This window comes from Schistosoma haematobium, chromosome 1 (genome assembly GCF_000699445.3).
Source record: "Schistosoma haematobium chromosome 1, whole genome shotgun sequence".
Classification (NCBI taxonomy): domain Eukaryota; kingdom Metazoa; phylum Platyhelminthes; class Trematoda; order Strigeidida; family Schistosomatidae; genus Schistosoma; species Schistosoma haematobium.
Window position 1 is genome coordinate 33,028,898 of NC_067196.1, and position 23,995 is coordinate 33,052,892.

Consider the following 23,995-nt stretch of genomic DNA (forward strand, 5'->3'; position numbering starts at 1 on the left):
TTCGTTTTTGAAAACATTCTTCCGGAGTATTTAATATTATAATTAAAAGATTTCACACTATTGAATAATAATAATAATAATCACAATACCCACGATAGTTTCTGAGATTTTACTTTCATTCAATGGTATCAATCTCCTGTTTGAATTCACCTTCTATAAGGAAAAACTACTACTACTACTAATAGTAATAATAATAATAATCAAAAGATCACAATCTTATAATATTAGTGACTGTTAAGAGAATTTAAATAAAGGAACTACGATTACATAACATTTTAATGAATAAATAAGTCAAAATCATTATTGTTATCATTATTATTATTATTTATAATGGAAATAAATAATACCAATACTAATATGAGTACGAATGGGGAATTATCGTTAAAAGAACAAATACAAGGGAAAATGATGAAGTAAGTATATTCTTTTAATTATGATTTGAATAAGCTTATTGTTGCTGGTATTTTCATGTATATGACTGAATGTTTAGATGTATAAGAGTATACTTATGCAAACAAAACAACTAGCGTAATCAAATTTAAATAATTTATTTTTAATAATTAGTTTTATAAAAAATGACAGTTTGTATGAAAGATCTGATATTTGAATGTGATTACTTGTAAACTGTTTACATAATTTAAATGTAAAGTTGGTAAGAGTCTAAATGTATCTACGCCAAATAATCACTTGGTGGATATGGAAGATCCATCTAGGTGAGTTGGAAAATGCTTATTCCAAACCAATGGTGCACATGGGCTCCAGGGTCCTGAGGGAACAAATGGCGTATGAACCAATTGTTGATTGTCGGCTACCATGGGACTGCATCTCCTGACGTTGCTCCACTACCTTGTGGATCAAACCTTTAGGTTACAGGCACTGGGTGTGGCCCCCTAGGAAAACCACCTGCTTCCGTTTGGGCACCTGGGCAGTATCACGTTTATATATTTGGTGTCCCTTTGTACCAATATTAATGTGTTCAAATAAACAAATAATAAATAAATGACGAAATAGAATTTCAGAGAAAATACTATTTTATTCCTTAAAGGTGATAATTAATATCAATATGTCTGGGATATGAATATAATTTTTATTTATAGGTTAGTTCTAAAGCTTAAGTAAATATTCTGCATTTTCCAAAGTATAGTTTCTTCCAATTTTTCTTGTCTGCTTATAACGAGGTGTTTTAGTTTTTAGTGCTATGTCAAGCATACATGGGTTATTCTAGCTTCCAAAGAGACCACTTTATTTATTCTTCTTGAACCATATTCCGACCTTGTCAATTATTTGCTCATTAACCTTGACTGCCTTTACATGAAGGTATGTGTACGTATTGCTTACCTTATCCATTACGTGTCTGCAGCTTATTTTGTCTGGCTATAAATATTAACTGATAATAATACTGAAAACAAGAATACTGAAACAAAATTTGTGAAATATTTCTCAGTTTAAGATGCTCAATGACAAATGTTCTATCATTGAACTATCAGGCTCTTTGTAAGTACCGAACCAAATTGGATAAAGTCAATATACCACTATCTAAATCACATGCCTTTTGTCTATTTTCTTTCAATGCTGATCAACCGTTAACTCTAATATTCAACAGAAATCACTCGACTACAATTTATATAGACAAACCATGCTTGAGTTATTTTAGAAACTTTGGTGCTAATTAGGCTATCATCAAGTACAATGACGAAGTTTTTATTTGATTAAGTATGGTAAAACTTAAGCAATGGAGACTTGAAAGTCATGAAAAATTCTTTAAATCTAAGGTTCGTATGTGTTATATAAATTGTGTCCCAATGAGTAAGAAATAAAATCCGCCTTTGTATAACTCCTTCTGAAATAAAAAATGGACCATAGAATTTGCCTATAACATGTGGTATTCAATAACCCTATGAAGATATACTACGTTTTCCTTTCAATAGTCTTATAATCGATATTTTCCACTTCATGTACAGATATTACAAACGTACCTATTTCCTGTACTTTTTGACTGAAACATATTTGCGGACGTTCTTATATTAGTTAATATCTTTCCTACTGAGAAAATTATTCAGTCGATAAATCATATACAAGCAATTTTATGGGAAAATGTCTCGTGGTGACCAAGATACCATCAAGTCACTATCGGTCAATGGTTAGCACTTTTTAACTTCAGGTGATTCGTGATACAATGCAGTTTTCATCTTTTATCATCAAAGGATAGTTAACTTCATCTCTGTTTGATGCCCCCTCCTAACAGATCATCATTTTGTCATCTCACAGCTAGTAACAAGTGAGCAAGTAAGTATTATTTGGTCAGGTAGTTTTACGATGAGTACATACAGCACTTCTTAAGCGTAAATAAAAGAAAACCTGAAAATCAGTCTTTCTATTCAGAACTGTTTAGTGTAAATACAACAGTAATAATATTTTCAGTTAATATGTTAGGTGATTTTGGGTGAAAAATAGTCTGTTTATTCAAAATTCTAGGATACCTACTCTTCAACTCTGAAAATATCCCGATAGCGTTTTGTATTTTAGATTTTCTTGCTAATGGCCTAATCTACTCTAGTGCCTTTATAAAATTTGTGGAATATTGTGATAATCATTGGTAAACTCAAGCGAAACCACCAAAAGGGTTGATATATTTTTTACGAAGTATGTTGTTTTGATAAAATAGAGGAGATAACGACAAGGTTAACGTATTAAATACTTTACAAGATGATAGATGTCAAAGAAGAAAAAGGGATCAATAAATGATTGGCAACGAATCTTTTGAAAACGATTTTGTCCCTCGTATACTTTGTATTTCTGCAAGCTTGATTCATATCGAATTAGATACATCGAATGACATAGTCAGACATTAAGTAATGAATAAAGTGATTACTGTTAAAATCAAAGAAACCCTGGATATGAGTTTCATGCTGCCAAGAGCTCATATTGTTTTTGCTTTTCTGTTATTTCAAGAGGACTGCTACACCTGTTTATGTTTCAATCAGAGTTGCTCAATACCACAGCCAGAGATGTTACCTCTAACCTATTTAGAACGCAGTCGAACTCCTGTAAGGCTGAGCAGTTATCGATTTCATGCTTTTCTAGTTCTCATTGCTAATCGAATCTCGTGAATCTTATTTGTTTGAAGGTTTACCGAAATTATTTTAGATGATAAACATGGTCATTCATTCTCTCAACAATTAAAGTAGTAAGAATAATTTTTTTAATGGAGTTTGTTACTTTACACGTTTATTTTCATTTACTACTCTCCATGAACCTTAAGCACCAAATCACTCAATGAATTTAGTATTAAATTTATTATATTCTATTATCTTCATGGAGTTTTGTTCTCTGAGCTGGATGGTCTGGTCGTGGAACTTTCGCCGTTCTTCTGAACGACATTATCAGCACAAACTTCAGATAGAAGTGAAGTGTTCGAATTTCCCCACATGCGCTTCACAGCTTGTTCTGTGCACCTCGATGTTGATTGGTTCTTATTGACCTTAAATTTGTCATTGTTTACTTCTTTGTTTTGTTTATGTCTCCCATTGGTTTGATTTTTGTTCCTATATTTGTGCATGATTTTCCTGATTAGTTGGTAAATTGGATTGATTTCAATATGCTTGTTGATTGCTGATTGACCCGAGTGCCAGGCTTCTAAAAACTCTCTGATGTTTTTGGAATTTCCTCTGTCCAAGATTTCCACATTTTTCCAATCGAATGAGTGTCCGCAGTTGTTCACGTGTATTGATATAAGTGAGGAAGTATCATGGCGTTTGACTGCTAATTGATGTTCATGTAGGCGAAGGTGAAGGGGGCGTCCGCTTTGTCCGATGAAAGCTCCACGACCAAACTCCATCAAAATCATCCACCTGAGCTACAAATTTTCTCCACCATTCTATTATCTAGTCAAGACAAACTATGGATATCTATGAAAACATTTTAAAACAATAATACACAGTGTTGAGTTGCAAAACCACAGACAATTTGAAATATTCAAGTTGAATTTATAAGAATTCTCGTCTAAATTTGAACGAATAATTTCACAGTAGTTAAGTCCTTAGTTAATATGGGACATTAAGGTGGGAATTATATTTATAAAAAATTAGTTTGTAAGTCACATGTAATCTATCCAGTTTACATTCAGTCTGTAAGTGTTAAATGAATAAGTTTATGATAGATGTATGTTATATTTCACTTACAAATCATATAAGTAATCTCCAGTAGACTAATGCATAAAACATATTCTATTATCAGTACTTAACAAATTAAAAAGGGAAATGTGGGAATATGGTAATTCACAGTCACATATATCACATAAACACGCTTCCTGTAACATTTATTTATTATTTTTTTTGAAATTTCAATCATCTCATGTTATCCGCTAACTATAAACAAAAGACTTGAATGATTCAGTGAAATTTATTCCTTTTCTTCAAGATGTAGACAACTGATTTCGATTACAAAAGAGTATAACTAAACAAAACAACTAATTTCCTGTCATTTTCGCTTGATTGTTTAGTTTATTCTTATTTTATACTACAACTGCTAATAAATAATCCTTGTTAATCTCTTATTCAAATATACTTGAGATAACAGCTTTATCAATAATAACGATGATGATAATGATAATGACGAATTATATGTTGTATTATGTGTAATTAGGTCAAATAAATCACTTCATTTTATATAATAATCACTACGTTTTTTTTAAGAAATAGATATGAATGGGTGAATGTATCCATACTATCAAAGATTATCACCACTTATTTCATTGAATAAATCTATCACACAGATTCTATCTTGTTTTTTTTGTGTGTGTCTTAATCCTTTTTTCTTCATTCTTTTGTGTTTTATTTGATGGTTATTCAGTTTAACTGTAAATCTTTAGATTTATCCCCCTATTCAGTCACATGACAAGTTACATGTATAAAACTGATTCATAGTTGAACACTAATCTAAAGTTTAATTCTCATCAATGAGTCATCTAGAAGTTACTATGTTATTTGTGAAAAATTTTTTATTTTAAGGATAAACTTATTCTTCGTTGTTTATTTTGAAGTGAAAAGTTTTCATCTTTCTCAAAAAAAAAATATAAATAAAAATATAGATTAAACAAACTTATTCAACTCATCAGGATATCTGTTTGTAAGCTTATCAGTTACCAACATGAAATGCTAATCGGATATTATTAAATATACGGTAGCTGTCTATACTCATATACTTCAAAATCATACATCCTCTTAAATTCAGAAGGTTAAGAAAGTATAACGAAAACTGCTTAGTCAACAAGAATTCAAAAATTTCATAATATCTTAATTACAATCACTATACTGTGTTTAAATGGAGAAACTAACCGAATTGACAAAATATTTTGTATGGTGAAGGAGATTTGATAACTGCTGATAAAATATTAAATTTGTTTGGTAAATAGATCCGTGTTGTATCAGAGGATCTTGCTTTTCCCTTTGTGTATGTTGAGACCTGCTGCTTCTGAGGCTGCCGATACACTGATCGTTTTCTCCTGCAGGAACTCGGTTTTCATCATGAGATGTCATAACTTTTCTAAATGGAGACCTAATTCCCAGAGCAGAGTTTAAATGGTTTGAATTGTTGCTTTTTCTGCTTAGCGATTTTTTAGCAAGTTAGTTTTCTACGGGATGGGTTTGGTAACTCTATGCCCAACTCCCTCTTTTCTCCGGGATTGGGACCGGCAGTAGCCTCAGAGGGGCTCCAAGCGGAGTTAAATGTAAAATATATTTTGTCCTACTTTACATTAAATAGAATATTTCTAATATTTTGGAGGTGTATAAGCTTGAAAAGTTTGACAAGTTGTTTGTAAAATCTTCCCAAATAGTAAAGTACTGACATCATGAAAAGGTATGTTTTATAGCTAGGGAAAAACTCCCATTCATACATTCAGTGAAAAGACGAATCGAATGAAGAAATATTTCTTTCCAATTAGTTTTTTTATTATGGCTGAAATATACCAGCCACGTATGCAGCTGTTATTTATATAGAACTTGTTATCAAACATTTTGTCAACTCAGCTATAATCAATCCTTGAACTATATACTCCAATTCCTTCATTGTTTGTTAAACATTATAAATTATGTTCATAAACACTTGGATTGGTATTATTAACTAACATAACACTATCTGGTTAGTTCCTATTCATTAAACACACTACTAAACAGCCGTGATAAAAAACTAATTGAAAGGAAAAATTTCCCTGCTCTGTTTACTTTACGACTAATTTAAAATGTCATTGAAATATCTACTGAAGTAATAACATTTATCAAACGAAGTGTAAAAGAGTGTTTATGCTAAGTAGTTTAAAAAAGGCACTTTCAAATGACAATGAAAGGTTTTAAGTGGCAATTATCGAAATCTAAACATGTCAGTATATAGTATAATTGGTAGGAGTTTGAATTCTCTTATAATCAGTATTCAAAACTGAGTTAGTCAACCACTGTCGTAAGCATTATTCAAAATATAGGGGTAAGATCTAGTTAGTGTAATGGAAATCAAACTACTAGACCGGGAGAGAAATTGGTCCATGCGTACATTTCGTTTTTTCACTATAACGTCTTCAAGTGTAACACTGGTCAGCATGTGTTCAAATCCTTTACTAAAATTTAGTGTCCTTAGGAGTATAGAAATTCTTTCCTGTTGATACTCAGCAAGTATGAAATGATTTATATTTTCCCATCCATTGTACCCAATTACTTAAAATCGTTTAGTTCTTGCTGTCACTATGATCTCTCCACTACACATAGCATAAGATGTGTTTTATTGGAGATATGCTAATTAAATATTAACAGAAAAATAAGTACTGCTGTTCACTTCACCTTAATAAATACATTTTTAATGACTATCATCTTTTGCTGAATACAAACATTTATTTGCATTATAATGGGTTCTGGTAAAGCCGTACACATTTGTAGTACGATGCGTAAATTGTTTAACACATATGTTAAATCACTTCCTATGGTTTCAATTCCGATGACGTTATTCACAACCTTTAGTAAGTGCGTTGTACCTCCTTCGGTTTGGGCACCCGGGCAGTATCACAGCCCTCACACACATCAAATGAGATTTGTGTGCCACATACGTATTTGGTGCCTTATTGTACCAATATCTATGTGTTAAAATAAAAATAAATAAACTAAGGATTTTGCTTCGTTTCCCTATTTCTTGGGGTAGATGCTGCTTTTTAAAGTAAATTTCATAATAGATTTCAATTTGAGCCCTAAGGTTTGTTTTATTTGTGCTTTCCATCGGGGTGCGGTTTACTGAGTATGTTCACGATAGATGATTGTGAATAACCTTAATCAACATTTATCTCTTCTTTCAGTATAGTGTGAATTACCTGTTGTTTGAAAACAGTTAGGAAAAAGATACTAATCTGTTTAAAATTTCCCTATCGTTAAATCTATGTATAAATATCCACCAAATTTTATGGTTACACTGAATCTTAATTTGAAAATTCATCACAACAATAATAACGGAAATGAGTAGTAATTCACAAAACTATTCACATCTATTCATACATGTTCGTGCACTCACAACTTACACTAATACAGATATATCCACTCTCTTTTCATTATGTTCAGACTTAGCATACAGAATAAATCTGATTTAACGAACAGGTGACAGATCTAAAGGAAGTAGTGATGAAGTAAAGAGAAGAACTAGGTTAACAAATACACACAAATGGAATAAAACTACATTTAAGACAACCGATTTATAAATAACAATTGAGGAAGAAAAGTTACTCCTTTGTTTTATTTTCTCACTTGTCATTGTTATTGTCGTTAGTTAGTTTGTTAGTCAAGTTATCGTTATTATTAATATTAGCATTAATTTACACTCAACATAAATCCTAGTTTTCACCTGGAGTTAATCAATAATTTTCAGCTGTTGAAACAATTCAAATGAAAAGTGGGTAATCGGATTATAGTTAATCTACTTGAAAAAAGCTAAAAGGTGAGGAGAGAAAAGCCAAATGTTAGCTGCTAAATTGAAATCAACCTAATCAACAAATTTCAAAATTATTTTGAGAGTAAGTTCAGAAGATGAGAAGCATAGACCTGTAGCTTATGACCTGTTATTCAAATCATAACATGATTTAGTAAGGTTGGATAGTGGCTTGCAATAGGATTAAGGACCCACACTTTATCCTATTTGAGATTCATCAGTTACATTCCAATGTAATTTTGACACCAAGACATGAATCCAGTACCTTTCTCTTTGAGAAGCGAACACGACCATCCAAATTTATTGAAACTTCTGACTATATCGCAATATCAAGGCAATCAGCTCAGGATGTTCATATACTAAAATGAGATTGATCGAATACAATCGTTGATGTCAATAACATGAAGAAATTAACACTTACAAATTAAATGTTAACATTATTTAAGCCTTGGAAAACTTCAATCATTTCTTCTTACTCGAGTATTAATGTTCTTGAAATATTTATTAGTAGAGGTACATAAAAGTATAAGAGATAATAATAAAGAGTCTGCACCTTTTTTGCTATTGAAATTCAGTCTGTTAGATTAAAATATTTTACTTAAAATGCTGTACACTGAGATTCGAGTATCAATGTGAACAATGATACTAGGATGTAATTAAATCCAGTTGATAGGTTCTGAACTATAATACATAAAACTTCTTTTAAACTACTTTATAGTTCAAGACATCTACAATTTTTTTTAAACGTATCATTAGTATTTACAATTATCAGAGAAGTGTTTTTTGTGGATATTATAGTAATTTAGTAGTTGAATTTATGTGTCGATTGAAGCTAGACCACCATGGAAAACCTGAAAGCACTGGACGACAGTTTCGTCTTAGTATGGGACTCCTCAGCAGTGCACACGCACGATCTCGCCTCTCGAGATTCGAACCCAGGATCTACCAGTCTCGCGCACTAGACCATTGAGCCAGCATCCAACAGTGTTAATGTTTAACTTCAACCAATCCACGAAGTTGCTCCACCGTCCACTATTGTCTTCAGTGAGTCACTATCTCACAACAGACCTAGTTGAAAGCCACTGGTTATGGCTTCTCACTAAAACTCCAGAAAATACCTCTTGGAGACCGTCATTAGTGAGCACATGTTGATTATAACCAGAGAAGGGTTTTTTGTGGATATTATAGTAATTTACAATTAACTAAATATCCATCCTTAAATATGTAAACGAGGATATAGGTTTCTTTTCAGATAAATCAGAGAATTATTATGTAATTTCTTAAAATGAAACATTCGATTGCCTCAAGTTTTGTTGGAAATAATCAAATAGACAGGACAATTCTTTTAACAAAAAATAATGAACAAACAATATGTAAAAACATTTTCATAAAAGTAATCACTTATTCTTGTATCATACCTTAAATTCACGGAAAAGTCTATGAAAGTAGTCTGATAACTCATAAAATCAATTTCAGTGAACAGGAATGTTGTACAGCATCGATTGTATGGCCTACAGCTTTGTAAATGAAAAATTATAATCAGTTTCGTGAAATGATAATATGTAACACAATATCTAATGACAACAATTCACACATACCGATCACCTTTTAGAGTATTATTTTATCAGTACAATAGATTTCAGAATATAGTCTCCATTATCACGTAAATGTGATTTGAATATACCGATGACTTAATGTGCTTTCGAAAATATAGTGAAGATATAATCGTGTTCTCATAAAGAACAATCAAGACAAGTATTCAATTTTATCCAATTTTAATGTCGGCATACTATGACTTCTGATAATTTTTAAAGATGAGAAGACCTTTATCTTCAAGCGATGTTAATTTTCGCACAAGTAGATCCCATGATAAATTAGAAACAGTAAGAATAACAAGGTTCTTAATACAGTTTTCGATTTCTGTTCCAAACTTCTTATCTAAACTTCTATAATTAAATTATGCTAAACTACTGATTATAATTATATTGCTTTTAATGGTTGAATTCATGATTCAATCTAAACCCTGGACAGCTGTTTCGAGCTAGTGTGAGACTCCTGAGCAGTGTGCACCCACGATTCCGCATGTTGGACTCGAACCCAGGACCTTCGGTTTGGCGCGCGAACGCTGGACCCCTAGACCACTGGCAATAATCATGTTCTCACTAGTGACTAGCTCCAAGATGGATTTCCTGGAGTTCTAGCTAGAAGTCGTGACAAGTAGGGTCTAGTCCTTGTCGGGTGGAGACAGTTATCCATCTCAGATAATGGATGAAAGGTTGCACAAGATCATGGATCAATTGAAGCCAAACATGAACACCGTTGGATGTCGATTCAGTGGTCTAGCCCTAAGCATTGGTACGTAAGACCTAAGGTCCTGCTTTCGAGTCCCGCGTGCAGGACCATGGATGTGCATTGCTCAGGAGCCCCATACTAGTACAAAACAGCTGTCAAGTGCTTCCAGGTTTCCCATAGTGCTCTAGCTTAGATCGACTCACGAATTCAACCATTAAAATAACTACAATTTCCACAAATCCACATGCTGTTAGTTATATTACCCCTTGTAATTCTTAACTGTTTGCAATTGATGAGAAGCTGTGAAAGTGAATGAATTTATTGTATACTGCAAACATTATTTTTTTTAAACTCTGTCTATATGTTTACATTTGATTATAAAATATGTGAGAGCAAAATAGATTTCATTAGATTTTAAAAGTTTCAATTAACTGATCACCTAGTGAAAAAATATTTTACATGAATATTTTTTTATATCTTGTTTGAATTGATTTTTATTTGCCTAAAAGGTGATCAGGTTCAATGCATTTCCGAAACTGATTTGTGATAACTAGCAATAAATCTATGGGAAATTCACTGATATAAGATCTTTATTAGAGAAAGAATATAGAATCAACATACGTATGATGATCTTGTGTTCAAACGGATTCATGAAATAATTTAAGTAACGATTAAGAAATGTAAATTGTTTCGCGTTTGAGTAATGAAACATGTAAAATGTCAAGCCTATATATATATATATATATATATATATATATATATATATATATTCCAGGATACTTATCTAATTCGCTGAAGGATAACAAAACTAGATACGACTACTGACTACCATTCAAATAGTCACTTTCTCAAAAAACTCTGTTCAATTAGGAGCGAAATATCAATGGCCTTGACTATGTTCATTATTAGAATGGCTCTTTTAAAACTGAACACATAATTTACATTAGACAAATAAACTAGTTATGGATTATTAACGTGACCTTATACAATAAAATGAAAATAATCCTCGTGTAAGTTTTTCTATCAATATTCCTACCTCCATTAACAAAGAAAACAAATACACAAATACTAACAAAATCTCCAAAAAAATTATTATATTAACATTATTTTGATATTTGACATTTTCAGGTCATTCAACTAAGATATCCTTTTAAATATACTGAAACTGTCAGGTGGATATTTCTTAAATGGAATTATATGATGAATATAAAAATCGAAATATTATAGTATACCCTCGAGAAAAACTATTTACAAAACACACAGAGATCTAAATTGTTGTGTTGAATTTTCAACAAGAGACAAATAAAGAATGTTTGGAACAAGCTGATACAGTACTTACCATATAGATTTGTCACCAATAACTTAAGTCATTTGGACTTTATGCACACAATTTGACCCTAAATAGACACAACTAGTCAGTAGATAGAGTGAGAGAGGTTCTCACACTAAACTCATATGTTAAACTTATGAGTTTCAGTAGGATAATACGAAACTACAGCAGTAATAGAACTTGTTATGTTGGTTAATCTCAGAAAATACAAGATTTTGTCATTCATTCATAATTGTGATGAGAATGCAATTTATAGTACGGGACGAAACAGTGAACAGCAAAGTTATGTTTTTAACGGTAACAAAATTGTTCAAGATTATCAGTTTCCCATTCCCGCAATAAATAAGCCACAAAAACGATAAAATTAATGAGGAAAACGTCTACGACATTGTTTAACGATGATTGAGCCTTGTTTATTAGAGCATTTACACATCAGTCTTAATTAACATTGTACATAAACATTATTGCAAAATAACTACATTATTGTAGTTGATCATCAACAGTAGAAAATTAGATAAGACTATACCAGTGATTGAATTTCATTGAAACAGTTTGATCTACCTATTTACGTAAACTACTAAACTAATAATGCAATTCATTGAAGTTAGGTAATGGTTAGTAGTGGAGTTCAGAAAGCGCGTTTTGCACTATTTTGGGTTCGTCAATCGCATATACCTTCATTCTGGAGTTGATGTTGACACCAGGACTTGAATTCATTACCTTTTACTTTAAACGTCATTAAGCTACCAAGTCCAGATTATAAGTTTATTTGATTGAATGGTTTATCGAAATTGATTGAATTTTTCTAAATGCTTATTGTAAACTGAATAGTACCGATTAAATGAATAATCATTAAGTTCATTAATGTTAGTAGACGTACTTCAAAATTTCATACCAAGGGATAATGCTTGTAGCTGAATAGTCGATAATGTTATACTTGAGTAATTGAAAACATATTTCTCTGGAGATTCGGGAAAAGAAACTTGTGTCTCGGTATCTAATAAATATTATGAGCATTTCAAAAACAAAAAAAACTCTTGTAGATTGTTGTAATCAATATATGAATAATTATTAAGCTACAAAGCGAACAAACAGAAGTTGAAAATTAGATTATTCAATTCCAGCTTAATGGTTTCAAACTTATGATCATCACAAAATCTGTAGACCTTTAGTTCAACTCTGTTCAAGATCATAAGTGTATATTGTTTATAAATTTTAAACTCGACTACCTCCAACCACCATCTAACCTCACAATAGTGCGCGCAGTGTCGAGTCACCTAGGCTGGTGGCCACATTGCAACACGGTCGATAGCATTCGATCTGGAGGAGGTCAGTCGCGGCTCGGATAGCTCAGTGGTAACGTCTCTGACTGTGAAGCTGGGTGACACGAGATCGAATCAGCCAGGGAGCACCAGTTCCCTCAAGAATACAGGTACACCTTGCTGACGAGTGCCAAGTAGCACGAAACCCGGGTCCAGGGTTTCCTGTCGACTACCTCCAACCACCGTCCAAATATTCACTTTTATTCGTTTTCCCATAGTCTCCCAAAATGACATCAGTCCAGAATGTAAACTACTTTTAAATAATTAAATTAAGATTTTTAACAACCAACATGAGTTAATTTTACAATCACAATTTATTTATCGAAAGTATTTAACTAAATACTTTTATAAAAACGAACAGTTTTCTGTAGTTATTTATGGTAATTATGTAGGCAAATGTGAAACGTAGTAAAATTTCATAAGTTGAGTAGTATTTTTTTAATGTTTTCATGTTATATTTTTTGTCACCATAGTAACAGTCATTGTAGTAATATTATCAATGTAAGTAAAAGAGATATTTGCTAAATAAAAATAAGGTAACGTTACATTTTGGAATGTTTTCATAGGTTGTCATACTTCTAGGGTTTTAATTAATATACATTTCTAAATACGACAGGGCAGTTATTAAAAAAAAAGTATTTGATAGAGATAGACAACGATATCATGGATATTCGCAACTGATGACGTTTATATGTAACATTCGTTTTGTTAAAACTGTAACTTCTGCTTCGGTACAATGTACCTAACTAGATTACAAAGAAACGAATTATCAATTAAATCAAGGTGTATACAAGAATAGGTAATTTAATGATAACCATTGTCGAGTTATTTTTCGTCATTTTGCGTATCTTAAAAGTTCTTCTTCTAGTATAATATCAGTATTTATGTTCTGCACATGTGTTATCTGGCTCAGAGGAAACAATAGCACTTAAAATATAGATTTATGTCTAACTATTCATAATGATAACAGATAAGTTGTTAAAAAGCAATTAACTCCATACTTTAATCCAGTGATTTAATAGCTAAGTTTAGTACACTAGTGGGCAATGTATTCAATTTTGTTAAATGAGATGCATTCATGGAAAAGTCAATACTTTTATTTCACTGTTGACTACATTTTTTATATGTAGAAATCTGATTTAGATAAGAATGTTTTCGTTTTATTTTAACAGATACTTAGTTTTTGGACTAAGTTAAATAAAGAAAAATACAGGTGAGACCACACACAAAGTAAAACTGTAATGTAAATTGTAAAATTAATCAGTAGATAGTTATCAGAAAACTAACTAGTCTACGTATGATAGGCTCATAGTAACCAGGATAATATTCACAATCAATCGCTCTTCCAAATCTATAACAGTAAAGGTTTTAACATGAAATGTTAACAACTAAGTTAAAGAAAATATAATAGATCATAATGAATATACGATAATATAATCTGGCTAGAAAATATTTTATCAATCCTGGTCAGTTTTCTAAAAAATTTCATATTATTTACCAACTGTATTACTAACGAATACTTTATTGAAGTATATTATATATTCTTCATTAAATAACTAAATAGACATGATTTATTTAATATCATATAGGTAATAAATTATGTTTATCATTTTGTAAACAGTTATACTTTCTCACTGATAACATTCAGGTTTGAATTCCGATCAGTCTTTATCGGAATATATGAACCCTGAATGAACTGCCTGAATATTGTCCTTCAATTATAAGTTTTTAGTACATCACAACTTCGAATAGCAGCGAGAAGTTTGTCGGAAATAATTTTATTCGACGCATCATGAGTATTTCGGTTACTTTTTTCAAAAGTTTAAATTTCATGAAATCGTTGAGATTTTCACAGGATAGAACCTTATTTATCAAATATAAGTGATCATTTTCAAATAATCAACCAACTGGTAATTTGTAGCTAGTAACTAATTTGTACTATCGTGATTTACCCATTATTCTTAATATTAATGTAGTGAACGAGAACAAGTGGGACAATTGAATGTATTTGCATACAAAATTACAGAATCTCAATCAAATCTGAGAACCAGATAGTAAATACTTCGTTTGCAAAATGTCAATCAATTGTCTCAGACTTCATTTGTTTCTTCCTTTCCACACCATTCATTCTCCGTTCTCGTTCTCTTCTCTTCGATCTTCTTAACCTTCTGCCTCCACGTAGTTCACTTTCGATTGATGATACATTCTACTTATATCTGTCAAAACTAGTAGTACACACCACAATTCACTAAATAGTTGAATAGATAATTTAAAAAAAGGTGAGAAGTTATGTTCTACCAATATTGAAAAATATATCCCAATCACTTAGATTTTATTCAACTTTATTTGCCTGAAATAAAATGACAGTCATTTATTATTAACATTTTGTAACGAAATTTTATGATTTTTGCCTTATTTCTCTTTGTTAAATAAAATTCATTGTAGAAGAAACATAAATTCATCTTTGTTTAATGTTAAAATAGAAAAAGAGAATAATAAACTATTGAACGAATTTTGTCTGTTTAAATAACAACTAGTTAATCATATTTGATAAGATTGAGTTGATTAAGCAAAACAATATTCACTTGTGAAATCCTATCATTATTGGGACTCATAATTCTACTATAGAATTTTACTGTATTCATTCCATTTACAGTTTTGTTTATCAATTAATTAATAAAACTGAACAAAATTCTTAGACGTCTAATCAAAGTGTTTACCATCTGAAGTTCAGAGAACTTATAGTTTATCTTTATTGTGTGAATGTATTTGTATATAATTCGAAATAGAATGAGAATAAAGATAGGACTAAGAAATAATTACTTGTTTTTAAATTATTGAATTTAGTTTAAATCAAACGGTGATAACTGTTATCCACATATCAATAGACTCTAAAGTTCTAGATAGTTGGGAAGTCGAAGCATATAGTTTTGATCTACACAAAAGTTACAGAGAATAAATTAATTCTTTTTACAAAGATAGAAAGCAGCCAGGAAGAATCGAGAAATTGGACTAAAGACCAATAATTGCTACTTTAAATATACTAAGGGATCAGTTTTTAACTACTTTTTCGTCTGTAGCAACTTTTTTTATCATGGAGATCAGATACAATATTCATCAACGGCATAAAAAAAATGAATCCCACTATACCTGATGTTGAAACGTCCACATCACAGCTGTACTTCCTTTAATTAATAACCTTTCACGTATTTCGTTGAAAGTTGGCTTCCTTAGGCCAGTTAGACTATAAATTATCACTGATTTATATCCACAATTACCTGGTGTCTGTAAATACTATTAAACGGTGTCCAGTAAACTGTAAAGTTAACTGGTTCTATTTTTCAGCTTGCAATCAGTTTGTTGTGCCATATAACATAGTTCATGCACAAATATCTCAGCCTGAAAAATACTTCATTGACCACAGAGTTGACATCCAATGGTTTACAGTGAGACCAAAAGTTCTGGGTTAGATCTTGAATGTGATTGTTGATTCCAGCTTCTGAGAGGCCCTGTAGATGATGAAGACAGCTGTCTAGTGAATCCATGGTTTTAATGTATGTTTAACTTAAGTCGTTTTGTAATCCCAGTAACTTTAGTGATATGAATACATTCCATTTTTTTACGATTTTCAGGTGTCTTAGAACTGTGACTATTACCGGATATAGAGAGCAACCGAACATAAAATATGAGTGACTAACAAATAACCACCTATTTAAACACTGGAATGATTTATCTCTTCATAATAGCTTGATAAAATTACATCAATGATATTGTATTCTTATACTTGTTCAATGTCTTTGATTCATTCTTCAGCATGCTCACAATATTTCACCTACTGATCAAAGAAACTTAGTATACTTATGTTAAAGTCAGTATTAAAAGAAAACATCCTAGTTTCACTTACTTTTTAAGTGTAGTTTGAGTGCATATGATGATGGACGACGTAAATATTAATAAACAGCGTTTACGTCGAAGATAGATTGTTCTTATCTGAACCCTTATTCTCAATCTAGATAGTAAATGAGATGATGCAGTCAGAAAATCTGTTACCTTCAAACATTAAAGCATTTATCACATAATAATCCTGCTATTCAAGTGATGAGAAATAAGTATATAATTAAAAATATACTGTCCACAGTTCATTCCTTATTTTCTTTTCATTTTACCTAGATACAATATTTGATGATTCACGCTACGGAATCTACTTTTTCATATAACTTACTTTATAGGAAAGCATTTTGTTTAGTGTAATAGTATACAGCTGTTCAAATAACTTGCATAACTTATTTCAATAATGAATATCAGCAGTTAAATATAATCTCTAGAGAAATAATTTCATAGGTAATTTGTTTGAAAAAAAAAACACAAAATGTCATTTTCAAAGGAATATAAAAAAGTGAAACGTTTGCGTAAAAGAATCAGAGGACGAAACTGCAAATAAGCAAACCAGGATCAAGGTATGAAAGCCATTAGTTGATTGACTATCATATAAAAGAGTTAACAGTAAATCTAGTCTGTTTTCACTTACTATTATTTGTATATAAGTAAACATTATTCGAAATTCACAGATAACAGATTGAACATGGCTATTAATGGAATCCGGAACGTGCAAACAATACTGGATAAGAATACCGGATTGAACATCAACCCTAGGATGCCGATAAGTTCGGCTTACGAGTTCCAAACTAAACCACTGTTAGTCACATACCATCTACTTCATATTCAGTTGTCTCATATTGGCTATATCGAGGGGATTCTCAAAGAATACACGGATGTCAACCAATAATGATCAGATTTCAGCCAAATATCAACAACAGTGTAATTTAAGTCATTACAAATTAAATTCTTTCAAGTGTTAAGAAGTCTTATTTGATCGGGTTTTGAGTTATTAGTTACTGATTGTCCCATAATTTCATGTTACTTAAAACATTCTGAAGATCAACTTACCTTATAAGTAATAGTTAAAGGATTCTTAAAAAACAGAAAACTCCGAATAATTATTACTTATGACCCCCCAGTGATTAACGACCATGAAAACTAAATAAAGACCATCTGGTCTAAAGAAGACCACAATACAACTTAACCATTCAGTTATAATTCTCTGGTTTACATTTTTCAACTTGATCTTATCCAAGATAAAACACGGTTATCATTCAACTTGGTTGGAGAGTAACCTTCCCAATCCGAACTTGATTGATTCCTAATACTATGGCTTACAACCAATACTTCGAAAGATCCATCTAAAAGCTAATTTTCAATAATTGTACTAATATTGCTTATTTAAATGATTTTGTGATGATTTATTTCATTTGAATCTATTATTTGTCATACAACCATTATCAACCACTTTACGATATTTTCTCAGTTGATATAATCTCATAGTCAAAATTCACTTCATTTACTTGACTACTATCCTTGTCCACTAAACATTTTCTAAGAAATTCATATGTAACTAGAAAATCTCTCGGGGGGGGGCGGGATCGTGGATGCGCAATGCTCAGAAGTCCCATACTAGGACGAAACGGCCGTTAAGTGCTACCAGGTTTTCTGTGGTGGTCTAGCTTCAATTGACTCATGATTACAACTATTGAAATGACTAAAATCTCCACAAAACCCCTTCTAAGAAATTATTCTATTTGTATCACCTTTTATTGAGTTATTCATTTTATTGATTATATTATTTAACTACAAAACATGTCTCCTTTTTGTTATTAAAATCATGTTTTATCTATTTAATCCTTATTATCTTTGTTTTAATGTATGTGTTCTAAACAAGTGATTCACATACTTGGCAGAAATTAATTAATTATTTATTTATATGATTATAAATTAGTTAGATGTTTCGATATAAATTTATGTTCTGTGTTTTTTTCTTTATTTCTCAATATCTTTGTTACCTACTCCATAATCACGTAAGCATGCATTAAAATGCAGTCCGACAGGTTATATATACTTCGTTTATGAATTGAAAAGTAGAATGCTTTAAATAATGCTTATGAAACTTTCTTTCCACTAAAACTAGTCTCTTTAAATTTCATGCTTTTGAGTTAGATCCATGTAAGACAGTTAAAGTGACCAAAGTTTATAGAAAAATTATCTGTATATTATGAGACTTAGAAGTTGTAATATTCCAACTTCTGTTACACTATTATTCTAGATCAATTAGAAAACCAGATGGATATGTGAATTTTAATTTCTCTTTATCAATGAGTATTGTATGTAGTTGTCGCTCCAGTAAAAGTAGTGAAACAAACTCTTTCTTTTTAATGATACTATCTAACATAACAGACTTTCTCATATTCTTCCCAATTAATTGAAAAGAAAAAAATATTGCTGAATAGTTCAATAAATGTATTCAGAAATAGATATATAAACGTTTCATGCAGTTTCTTCATTGTGTAAAATTAGTCACTACTCAGTAATCATCTTGTAAACACAATTTGGCAACTATCTTTCTTTTACAAGTAAGTTAGTATACTATGTATGCAATGATCTTTAATTAGGTAATTGGAATCCCCCCTCCGAAGAAAAGTTTATATTTTCACACAATTTAAAACATATACCCATGGAATAAATGAGCCACTAAAAACAATGACAGTATATTCGTTAATAATAATAATAATTATTATTATTATTCTGAGATGGTGGAGAAGATTTGTAGCTCAGGTGGATGATTTGAAGTTTGTGCTGATGATGTCGTTCAGAAGGACGATGAAAGCTCCACGACCAAACCATCCAGCTCAGAGAACAAAACTCCACCAAAATTATTATAATTCAAATATTGATGGCTAGTTTATTGACTAGTCACTTAATAAAGGCCAATTTTTTAGGTCATATTTCAAATGGAATATACATTTAGTATTCTACTTTAAATTCAATTAAATTTCTAACCTACTTTTCTTCCACTGTAAGTTGTTAATCATCTATGAATATATGAAAATTGTTTATATGTGTTCATCAAAATGGTATGTATATATTAGACATACTATTTTCACCTGAATATTTATATGATTGATAGCGATAATCCTTATTTCTGATATATGTCATTATCAATTACATTGTATTCAAATGTAAATGATAAGTTGTCATATTTTTATTCGGTATTATGAAAATCAATAGATTTACAAGTTTTCATTGATTACATCCAGGAGTTACAACGAATGAAAATCAGAACAGTTATTCTAACCTAGTATGTGTCTTTTTAGGATTGTACACTTATGATACTATCGATTATCGAACCCAGATTCTTTAGATTTCTTATTGAGCACCAAACCTTCAGATCACTAAACTATTATCCAATGGTATATATGTTTACTTCCATCAATTTCTGATATTGCTTGACAATTTCTCATTACCCACAGTTGTTTCACACTGTATGGATTTGGCTCCCAGTAAACGTTAAATGAAAGTGTTTTTTTTGTACTTGAAGAAGGGATAATGACTATCAGATTGTGAAAATAAATATAGTATACTATACAAATTCTTAACAGTATCGTTTCATACTTTTAACTCAAATATGCAAAAAATAACATGTGAACTTAAGACTCATTGGATCATCGTTACATATCTCCGAAACAGCTTTGTATTCGAAGGGATTAACCAAACATTTGTATCTGTTCAATATTTTTATTGCCATGAATAAACATTTTTTTTATATTATCCACAATTCTCTCCAATACATGATTTGCGCCAACGGAAACTTGTTTTAGACTGTTATAGTTATTTAGTAGTATTTTTACAGCTTGAATTCATAAATCATTAGCATAAAATCATTCTCAACGGTACAAGAATACTGAAAATAAATTGTCATACGCTATTTAAATTATTCCACTTTTTCTATAATTAATTTCATTAGAAAAAGTCTATATTAAGCTAACTTTTAACAGAATACCGAATAACCATAGCGACAGGATTTATTTTCTTATTTATTACTAGTTTACTTAATTTCTATTTTTCTTTATTACTTTATATTATATATGTTTATATATTTTATCCCTTATTCATGATCACATTGTTTCTATTTTCTTAGTTATCTCTAGTGACCCGGAACCAATTCATATATATATATATATATATATATATATATATATATACAAAACTCAGGTATATTTTATTAACAATAAAATTAACTCTAGAAAAATTGGGTATATATGATTGATTTGAAGCTAAATCAGGCTGAAATCATGAATTAATGGGTAGTTGCATTAGTCCTAATTATTTTGATATGTCTCTATGTATTTGTATGTGTAGTTATCTCTATACTTGTGTTTATGCATGCTAGTTCAAAAGGAAGGGGAGTGAATGCCAAAACGGAATTTATCAAGGTAGGGAAAGTAGACAGAATAAAATGAGTTTGGAGAATGAAATGAATTGGCCTATCCTGGTCTTCAATCTAATCAATAAAATTGTACAGTTCTTGTTTATGTGTATATTTGCATCAAAAAGGCAAATATAAGTGGGTGAAAATATATTTAATTTGGGTATAGCAAAAGAATCAGTTACTGATATGACACTCCTACTGTTTTTACCTAATTGAGGAGAGGAGTTTTAGTAATTACATTTAAATGATTTAAACAACTGTCGGAAAATGATAATTTTACTACTCAGTAACCTTTAGTACAACAAAGCATATCTAAAAATGGGTATTTTTATCTTCTAAACGAAATAGAGGATAACAATTGTTTAACTCAATTTGAGTTATATCACTCCAATTGTAAGCATTTCTTTAATATATCAAGTCGAATGATATTCAGCAGATAAAAATTGACCTTGGTTATCTGTGTCATTAATATTTAAATTTAATATATAGTAACCTAATTAGTTCCTTATTGTAAAATGCTTGTTTTGCAGCTAATTCTTATTTGGCAAACAATAAAAAACTTATCAAATAAGGTTGATTCGTCAGTCAGTTTCTTACCTGAATTTTTTTAGGTAGTTTTTGTAGGTTTATTATTATTTTGAAATAATTTTTTTCACTAACTGACATTAACCTACCCAAGTTTGGAAAACCACAGAACTTTGAAGATGTACTTTTTTCTACTCTAAGACCCTTCAACAGTATGTATCTAAAACTTTTCATGGTTTTGCTTGCAATTAGAAAAATAGAGTAAATTGTAACAATTTATTTTAACTTTCAAATCCGGATCTAACTGATGTATGCCATATTAACATGAAACCTAAACCACATACATTTTATTGAGTTCACAAAAGTAACAATGACTCGCAACAGGGAAAATTTTTCTGTGTAGACGAAGTGCAACAAATGCATCCGACTCGTCAGTGCGTCGTAAGCAACATTATTCGCTACGCTTATTTGGACTTTGTAAACGTTTTGCGTAAATAATACGTCTACAATTTGTGTTTGTGGGTCAATTTGTCTGTAAGCAGGAAGTTTTACAAAGTTGAAAGCCGGTTTATTCGTTTGCTTTTTAAGGCTGAATAACTAAACGCAATACTCATTTATGTTACTTAGTGAATTAAAAATTAGCCTCAAGTCACTGACTACAATGAGAGGTAAAATAACTTTAGTTTACGCCGATTCACCATTCAACAGTAATCAATGTCGAGTTCGCGTTGTATTTGTTACTAGATTCTACTGCTTTTGGCGATCTGATACAGAGATGCAGTCCTAATAATGTTCAGTAGTGAGTTGTTTGATGAAGTTTGACTGTATACAAATGCTAATTAAACTCTCTTATCATTCAGTGTAGATAGCTTAACGGATATTTATTAACCGATGGATGAAATAAAATGAGTGATTTTTCGATGTATGCGTCAGTTATATACACATTCATAAGATTGGCTTCATAGTCCTGTGTAATTTACACGGTAACAGATTTAAGTTTCAGATGCTATATACTTAATAGCTCATTGGTAGTATTCGTTTCAGAAGTTACATTAGGTCAAAAACAGTTGGTGGTCTCAAAGAAACTATAAATAACAACTAACTCAGTTTAACTTAAGGTCAATAAGTCTCAACTAATAACTGATATAACCTTCCTGACTATTGCATTCGTATTTTCAGCTAGTACTACAATGACAGGTCATACGTTTTCAATATGAAGGATTTAGTTGGTAATAGAACTCAAAATTTATTGACAACTATCTGGGATCACTGTGAACCATACTGATATAAGGACAAAACATTTTTCTTTTAGTCATGTATTTTCGTTTCATTCACGTCTTCAAGACCACCAACAAATAAATTACTGTTGGCGGGGTTTTTCATATTCTTTTATTTTTCATCGCATAAACTCCAAAGGGTTGGAAACTGACTCCAAACTGACTTCAAATCAATTCACATGTAACACATCATTTGAATAAAAAGTTGAAAAAATCCTTAGAACTTGAATACAACTTCAAATTAAGGTGTTTAAATGAAAGCACACATCAGTAGCGGAACTTTTCGTAATTTTTATCAGAACAACGTATTAATCAATCATTTTGCAAATATGTTCTTGGAACAAATTAACTAGGCATCATGTTTCTTAAAGCAACCGCTGAGTTTATTGGCACATTTACACATTATGGTGTCTATGCACGACTTTTCGGTTAGCAATATAAAAAATTAAATCAAAGTATGAAAAATATCCATAAAGTATGATTCTAATAATTTAAAAATACATAAGATATAACTAAAGTGGATATCACTCTTAGAGTCTCTTCTCCAGTTCTTGATCTATGGATCTAATCTATAAAACAGGAGATGAAATCTTGTGTTAATTACTGACTATAGCAAGTTATTACATGATTGTAATTCTTAATGCACGTAAATCTACGCCAAATACCAACTTTGCATCCACCAAATATCAAGTTTATCTCACACCATTTTATTTTCATGAGAAAACCTTTGGTAGACTGATTGAAATATTCTTCAAAACAAAGACCATAAAAGTAATGTATCACCAAAGGTTTTATTACTTCTTTTATAATGACATGTAAAAGAATTTGATTTCTAACTAAATAAGAAATAAAATTCTTCTTAGAAATAATATTTTTTTAGTAATTTCTAAAATAAAACTATAATTTGAAAGAAAAACAACTGGAAAATGTAATCTAGTGATGAGTAATTATTCCAGTTGGTAACATTTTA

General features: G+C 30.7%; 1 protein-coding gene across 1 annotated transcript in view; it reads left to right on the forward strand.

Annotated features, from left to right (window-relative positions):
- Positions 1-330: 330 nt before the first annotated feature.
- The window catches only part of MS3_00007916 (uncharacterized protein), a gene marked incomplete at its 5' end in the record, with an annotated part of 69,703 nt that continues 46,038 nt past the window's right edge, over positions 331-23,995 (forward strand). The window contains one exon of the mRNA XM_012940167.3: positions 331-413. Within this exon, the coding sequence (XP_012795621.2) occupies positions 331-413 (83 nt within the window). The remainder of the gene's footprint in view (positions 414-23,995) is intronic.